Source organism: Pagrus pagrus (assembly GCF_965226575.1).
Source record: "Pagrus pagrus genome assembly, chromosome: 11".
Lineage (NCBI taxonomy): Eukaryota > Metazoa > Chordata > Actinopteri > Spariformes > Sparidae > Pagrus > Pagrus pagrus.
Window position 1 is genome coordinate 33,661,956 of NC_140195.1, and position 8,545 is coordinate 33,670,500.

Below are 8,545 nucleotides of genomic sequence, written 5' to 3' on the forward strand. Positions count from 1 at the left end.
TTTGTTGTTTTAATTTGTAGTTACGGATATGAAATTTCCACATTTGCTGTGCTTCATCTACGTTTTCCATATTATTTTGAATAAGATATTTATTAAAATGTATATAAAGTTTTTGTTTTCATTGTTTATTTTTTTTCCTCCCCTCACCAAACCTGCCCCCATGTTTTCCCCAGGACGAGGCCTTTGCCTTGTGGATTGAGCAGTGGGCCAAACTCTATGAAGACGAGTCTCCTTCACGGATGATCATCAAGTATATCCACGACAACTACTTCCTGGTCAATCTGGTGGACAATGACTTTCCTCTAGAGAACTGCCTGTGGCAGGTCATTGATGATATGTTTGAGCTGCTCGATGTACCTACAGAACCACTCGACATTGATGCAGTCTCTGAATAACAATAATTGTTTTTCGGGCTGGAAAGAACGCTGAAGAACTCTGATATTTTATGCATTGTCTACAAAGCTGCTATTTACAATACAGAGCTAGAGTACTGACTTGACAGAAAGCCTTTTTATAAATGTTTTTTATCACTTGTACCAACACATGGTAAATACAGTGGTCTCACCAAACCAAAAATCCAGAAGTTTGTACAAAACATTTCTGTATATTTTTGACTTCACTGATGAATAGTTTCATACTACTTTTAACTACACTTGTTCTCTTAAAGGTTGGGGTTCAGTTGCCTTGTTTTTAAGAGGGACGGATGTCGCTGAAAAACAACAAAGAGAAAAAGAACCCTGACAAAATGAATTGTGAACATGCCAATTACTTTTTGATTTGTTCAAATTATTTTTTTTATTTTCATAGAAGAAAATAATTCTCATACATCTGAACTAGATTTTTGAACTGTTTTTATTATGTATACTTTTATTAAGATAGAGATCTTGTGTGTTGTTGTTTTTATCAGTCAATGTCAATTATGCTATGACAGTTAGGCTGTCAGATGTGTGAGCTGCTAATGACTGCTTTGTACCACAGACAAAAGTTACACTAACTACCTGCTGCCTTACATGTTTTAAATGTACATCATATTTATGTTATGCCTGCTTTATAAAGCTCATTAAATAGTTTCCGTAACAATTAACCTGGTGAGTGTGTGTTATCAAGTCATGTAAAGGGGCATCTAGCACCTTATCTATTACTAATGATTGTGGTGCACTGCTTATTGTGACTTTATTAGGTATTCAGGGTGAATACACCACAACTACAGAACTCCAGTACAAAGGCCAGGCCATAAATTCTCTTCCACGCTAGAAGGAATTTCCACAAATTGAGTAACTAACAGGATTACCAGTAACCACCTCACTTTATATATTTTTGTAAAATGTGAACCTTTTTAGATTGAAATACATTTGTTTTATTATATAAACCTAATTTATTTCACTTTTCTTCACTTTGTTCAGGTATCTGAGCCTACATTAATGAGTAACTGCTGTATGTCATACAGTATGTATTTGTTTAGCCTGCTGTCAAGACAATAAAATTAATTTGACAGGTTTTTTTTCTGTAATAAGTAACCTGGTCAGTGTATTAGTGGAGCAAGCACCATCTGTAACTAATGAATGTGTTATAGCTATAGTGACTTTATTAGGTATTCAGAGTGAAGCTCCACACCTAGCCTAGAGAACTTCTAGTACGAAAACCAGGCCATAGATTCATTCCACACTGGAAGGGATTTTCCACAAATAGGGTACCTACCATGACAATGTAGGATGATCAACCATGTCCTCATTTTGATATGAAACGATACAAAAATGTTTTATATTTTATCAACTAATCTAACTGCACAATCCATTCTGCAGGCTTGGGGAGTAATGGAATACATGTAATGGGATCATGTAATCAGAATACAGAAAAGGTAACTGTATTCTGCTAAAATTACTGAAAAAAATATGTAATATAGATACATTCAGTAAAAAAGGGGATTACTTACAGGATTACAATTTTAATATTAAGAATGATATACTAGTCTGTATCCATGCACATGCACACACATGACGACACACATCTCACACATCACTCTGGTCTTGAGTGAAATCAAATACACATTCATATGTGTACATATACTTACGGAGCCCCTAAAGGGACATCGTGCTCACAAGAAACTTAAACATTTTATTCTTCACATGCCCAAATTGTGCATGACAATCAGTGGTATCCCTCAGCCTGGGATATCATTTGAAAATGGAAGTTTGATACAGTAGGTGAACAATATTTATTCATTGAAGTGTAGTTACGGTTAACTCGGCCTGCATCATGATTAGGACTCACAATGAGGATATGGAGTGTAACAATTCTGTGAGAGCTGTCACTGACTTTATTTACAGGCTTTCATAAATCATACAATCCATATTCGCAGGTGGTGAGGATGATCCAGACGAGCTGACTAGAGAAGGCAGAGTGTGTGTGCGGAGACTACGCTGTCTCCAGTGCGCTCTGTGCGCTGTCTCCAGCGCGCTCTCCTAACCCTACTCTTATTAAATGGTGAGTGGGCACTGTGGCAATCTGATGATTAGCTAGTCAGCTCAGGCATAAAAACACAGTCAAAAATTGAGATGTGCTGTGTGGCATACACAGATAGGAGTTTGTGTGTCCATTCCTTCGACTTTGTGAAACCTCATTGTTGCAATTACACATACACAAAGTATTCTTACAGCTAAATAACTTTATTTTATATTTGCAAACTCTGATTTGTGGGATTTTCTTTAACAAATTCACACATTCATATATGTGCATGCATTTTTTTGTTTTTTTCGAAAGTACTCAAGAGGGGACGTAGAACTGCAGGATCTGTGAGCATCATTTCAAAGGCTCCAAATATTAATGGCCCTTATTTGCTTCCACACCCCTAAACAGTTAAATTCCTGATAATATAAGCATGTTAATAAAGCAGTTCCTTTCATATTCAGTCTGAACATATCTATATCTCATAATAAGTATGTCACAAATTTGAATTACTCAAAAATGTTGAGAATTGTGAGAAACCAAGTAGTAGTCCAAGTTTCCAACCAAACGTAGTGTAATTTTAAAATTTCTGTTAGTTTCAGAGATAAAAGAACGGAGGTGGTGCCCCTATGACTGCTTTATTAATCTCAAGTGATTAATAAATTAAATGTATTAGTAGTGTATCTCTTACAACACTTATAGTTGACTTAATAATTATGACGAAGTCTCAAACATGAATATACATTTATATGTCAGATATGCAGACTCTTTGGATCGATCTAAATGTACTGTTAACCAGTCAAGCCCTATTTTGAAGTTATGAATTGGTTGGGGGAAGCTGCTTTGCTGCTACTTCCTCACAACATCTTAAAACTCTTGTAAGAATTCAAAGTTGAGTGTGAGATTCTCGTGAGATGCGACACAGAAACTTTAGCTTTGCAAAGGAAACAAAAGCAACATGTCTGACAACGCAGACAAGATTTACAATACACCATCCAATCGAAAATCAAAAGTCTAGAAGAGATTTAGATTTTTATAAAAAGGACAGAAAGTTGGACAAAAAGCAGGCCGGTTGTAAGCTCTGTGGAACAACATTAAAGTACAGTGGTAGCAAATTGGCATTCACCTGGTGAGACGGCCTGGTGAAACCTGTGACGACAACGAGGATGCTAGTAAAGCTAGTGTGCAAGAACACGCAAGACAAAGACACAGATATTAAACCCTTTTTCCAGCCACAACTTAGCCACAACTTGGCGAGGTCTAAGGTAATCACAACATCTATAGCCTGTTTTATTGCCAAGGACTTATGACCTTGTCTGCTTTTGAACATGTTGCTATCAATAGCTGTATTCTGTGACAGCTGGTAGTACTGCACACTGTTAACTGTCATTGTCTACTGAAATTATGTACTGAATTGAACCATACTGGACACTGTTTACTGTCTGCTGACAGTTGCTGCACAGTGCACACTGTTGAGTTAATTTAATAATTTTAATGACTTTTGAGATTATCAATATTAAACATTTGTCTGATTTTTAATCATAGGTGTAATTTTATACACTGATTAGGAAGCAGAGGATACAGACAGTCAGGGACATCCAGTTCAGAGAGCTCCAATGCAGACAGATCCAGCTCAGAGAGACCCTGCTCATGGTGATCCAGACAACAGGATAGTTGTTCCTCAGATCCAGGATGAGACAACAGGTGTGTTTTTTTATATGCTGAGCTATAAGCAGATTAAGATAAAGATATACATAAAAAATAAGAAAAATACACAGGATTCCCTGGTGTTCCCTGGTCTTCTGAAATATCTGTTTGAAGGTAAGCAATGCCACTTTTATAGAATTGGCTTATTCTAATTTATAATAGAAAATGAATGTCTACATGAAACAAAGAATTGTATCAGATTGTATTGCATCAAATCCAAACCGGATCGAATCGAATCGTATCAAATCAGAATCGAATCATATCGAATCAGAATCGAATCGTATCGTATCAAATTGTTCCATAATAAAAAAATTGTCCCTGAATCGTATCGTAGCCCATCTATCTATCTAGATATGCATCAAATCATCTTAAAAGGGAGCGATGCACACCCCATAACAGAGATTTTCCATCAACTGTCAAACACCATAATGTTTATCTTCATCAATATTGACTGGTGCTCTGTATAATAACAATACTGTGAATACATTTTTCACAGCGTCCTTATGAGCAGCAGAGAAAGTCAGTATCATTTAAAGCAGTACATCTAACACTCCTAACAGGATCAAAAATAGAAAATGGATCAGAATCAGAATATTACTCCATAATATAACTCTGGATATTTACAGTCTAAACCCAGCCTTCTTTTTCTGCTGCAGCACATCCCAGCCAGTCACACACTCAATTTACTCACTTCGTGGATTTTAAAAGCCTTTTTAGCTGGTCAGTGCTGAGAACAGACTTCCTGGGCTACAGACGGAGTAACTGCGCATTAGCGCATTATTATGGATCCCACTGGTTTTCTTGCAAGACCTGCCCTACTCTGCCTCTGATTAGCCTTCATTGGTTGTGTTCCCTACTAGACTCTGTTGCAATATTCCCTCTAAGCTGCGCGCTTGCGCAATCGCACACTGCTCCCACGTTCTCCGCGCACAGCAAATCTATGCAGTGCATAAGATCATAACAATTTACTCTTTACCATTTTGCAATGCAACTCAGTGAGTGACAGATGACAACAAGCGGTAACTACTGTGAAACAATGACTAACACTGTCCAGCCAATGATATGATGCGGTTCACACGTATTTACTTACGCAGCCAATCAATGTCATTAACAGCGCTTCATGCGTACGTGCCGCTGTTTTGCAGGTTAGCTTATAGCTAATGGTGCAGCAGAGTTAAGAGAGGTAAATGCTGCTAACCCCTTATTATGGCGAAACGAACGGGCAGTGGCACATCCACTCACCAAGCCAAAGTAAAAAAGAAATGCTGTTCTTATAAGATGGAGTGGCTGTCGGAGTATGTGCGAACAGAAGAACAACAGGTGAAACTGGGTGAGATTTTTTCTTTTTCGAGTGAGAAAGGGCTGCTCTGCAAAACATGCTGCGAAGCCAAAGTAGCAAGCGAGTTTTCGGAGGGAAAAGTGTGGACTGAATGGAAGTTGGACTACCTCAAGCGTCACATTCAGCAGAAAAGTCATTTGAATGCTGTTGGAATTGTACGAAGACACAAGATGAGAATGGGGATCGGTACATTATTGCAGGAGAGCGCAAAAGATCGAGAGAAGAGGAACGAGCTGTCACACAAAAAGAAATCCGACCCCGAGCAAGTTAAAGTTCTCATCGACAATATTCTACTCGCCATCAAAATGAATGCATCAATGCTGTCGGTTCAACAAATCCACAATCACATGGCAAAGTATGTGAGTATACGAGAAGGATGGTGAAGCAAAAATTATGCCTTTGAATTTGTGAACTCAATCAATGAGATAGTGCAGAATGAGATGATGTGCAATGTTAAAAATGCACCGTGGCATACCCTGATAGTAGATGAGAGCACAGACATAACAGTGCACAAAATGCTAGTCCTATATATTAAATACAGGGAGGAAAATTACGTCAACTATAAAACTGTGTTTTAAGACATGGAAACTCTTCTTAGAACTGTATATTCCACTTTCTCTCGGTCCACTGAGAAGAGGGGCAAAATGGAGGACCTAGCAAAGATTCTCGATGAGAATACACTGTCATTCAGGCCTGAAGTGCGATGGCTGTCGCGGCACCAAGCTGTGAATGCTGTTCTGAGATACTACACTCACTTGAAGAATACTTCAAGAGAGATCCAGTGATAACAGAGATCCAGTGGCAAAATACTGCTACAAAAAGCTGAGTGATTCAAAGTTCAAGGTTACTCTAATTGCTCTGAGAGATGTTTTGGGTGAGCTGGCACAACTCTGCCTTTCTTTTTAAAGACGCAACCTGACTGTGATGGAAGGACACTGTTTTGCAAGAGCAAAGATTGAGAAGTTGCGTTCCCAATACTTGAAGGATGAGAAGGATGTTCAGTGGAGTGACTGTGTCAAAGAGGCGATGAGGACCTCATCAGCTGATGGCAGAAATACCGGTGAGATTACTCTTTTTATTTGTAAGCTCTGTGATCACTTGGATGCTCGTTTTCCATAGGATTAATTAAAGGAGTGGTCTGCATTTGACATCGAAGCATTGAGCTCAGACATCAGTTTTGAGTATGGATCAACAGACATTGCTACACTGGCAAAGAAGTATGAGGCCATTCTCCACCACCCACATTCTATGGAGGCCATTAACAGGGAATATGCTGAATTCAAGTACATAGTGAAGCAAAAACTTGAAGAAGGGTCAATCAGCACATTCTCAGATATGGTGGCTGCAGCACTTAGATGTGAGGAGCTAAAGTTGATCTCACAGCTTCTGGATATTTGTGCTACATTTCAAGCATCCAGCGCAGATTGTGAAAGAGGCTTTAGTTTAATGAATCATATCAAAACAGCATCCAGTAATCGTCTTGAAGTGGCACATTTGGACCAGCTGATGCGCATAAAGTCAAAACAAGAAGCAGACAGGGCCATCAACCTGGACAAAGTCTACAACCACTGAAGAAGTGAGAAGGACACGGGAAAAATAAGGTAAAATTTAAGTCCCCAATCAGATTTGTGCTTATTCTAGTGTCATTTATTAGGAATTTTCATTTGTGGATATTAATCATTAAATGCTGTTACTAGATTATGAGTAATAGAAATGCAAATAAAAAATTGTGTAATTATATATTTTACAGACAAAGAGTGACAGGAATTTACACTGTATCACATGCTTGTGCTACAGCACACATCTCATTGTGCAAAATGTGAATGTTTTAATGTGAACAAAATTTGATCTCTGAAAGGTGTACATGTCTCAATTCTTCCAGAGCAGGACCCTCACCCTGACATACAACATACTACACAGATCATGAAAAACAAGATTTTTATCTTTTTCATTGGCCAAATCACTTATATTAAAAGTAATCTAATGGAAATTACTGCTGTAATTTGATTCTTTTAATAAGCCATGTAACTTGTTATGATCTTGTTATGATATGAGGTTTTTGTGTGTTAATTTTATCCCTCCTTGTCTGTGTCTGTTCTGTCTACTGGTGGGTTTCCTGCTCTAGCTGGAGTCCCAGTGTGCAGACCTGGACCCAGAAGTGGCAGCAGCTCTCTCTGTGCACCTGGACCCTCACAGCCTCAGCCCAGAGATGGACTTCCTCTGAACAGCTGCAGACTAAAATTCAGGCAGAGAGCTGTCTAAAGTGGACCTACATTATTGCAGTGTATCTTTAACTATACAGCTGGTCACTTTTGTTGTTTTTTTCTGATGTACATACTACACAGATCATGAAAAACAAGATTTTTGTCTTTTTCATTGTAAGTGGGCCAAATCACTTATATTAAAAGTAATCCAACAGAAATTACTGCTGTAATTTAATTATTTTAATAAGCCATGTAACTTGTTATGATCTCAGGTTTTGGACAGGTGTGATACTGGTGTGGCCACAGTGTGCACGTCTGATGTTGCTCACAGTGGTCCAAGGAATTATCAGGGAGTTTGTGTGTATGCTCAGACACATGAAAAATTAGGGGGAACATTGTTCTGTTGACTTGTAGTGAGGTTCATTTTCTGGTTATGATATGGTGGTTTATGAGCCGTAGTTTCCTTGGTAAACACATCAACATATTTGGCCTCCTACTTGGGGTAACTCATCCTCCAGAGCAGCTCTTTGCTGGCGGGGGTGTACAAACTAGGCTGAGGAGATAGGCCAGGTGTCCACTGGGCGGGCTGCCACCATATCGCCCCACTGCTGGTTTACCAACTTGCCCAGACACACTGCAGCTGCAGCAGCAAAAGAGGTAGGTGTGTTTACCGGGGACAACACTCCACTGTATCAGCTACACCACTGGCTGTTTGTTTTACGAACAAACCACAAGAAGAAGGCCCCTATCAGTTAAAGCCCACCGACTTTCTCACCCTAACCCTCTCCAATCAAAATAGTTGTTGGATGTATTGAGTACCAGTCATCATATTGTCATATGAAAATGATAG

General features: G+C 38.8%; 1 protein-coding gene across 5 annotated transcripts in view; it reads left to right on the forward strand.

Moving 5' to 3' along the window:
* The window catches only part of mthfr (methylenetetrahydrofolate reductase (NAD(P)H)), a 67,598-nt gene extending 66,514 nt beyond the window's left edge, over positions 1-1,084 (forward strand). For all 5 annotated transcript variants that reach the window (XM_084366875.1, XM_084366874.1, XM_084366878.1 and 2 more), the window contains one exon: positions 174-1,084. In XM_084366875.1, the coding sequence (XP_084223001.1) occupies positions 174-395 (222 nt within the window). In that variant the 3' untranslated portion in view covers positions 396-1,084. The remainder of the gene's footprint in view (positions 1-173) is intronic.
* Positions 1,085-8,545: the final 7,461 nt, after the last annotated feature.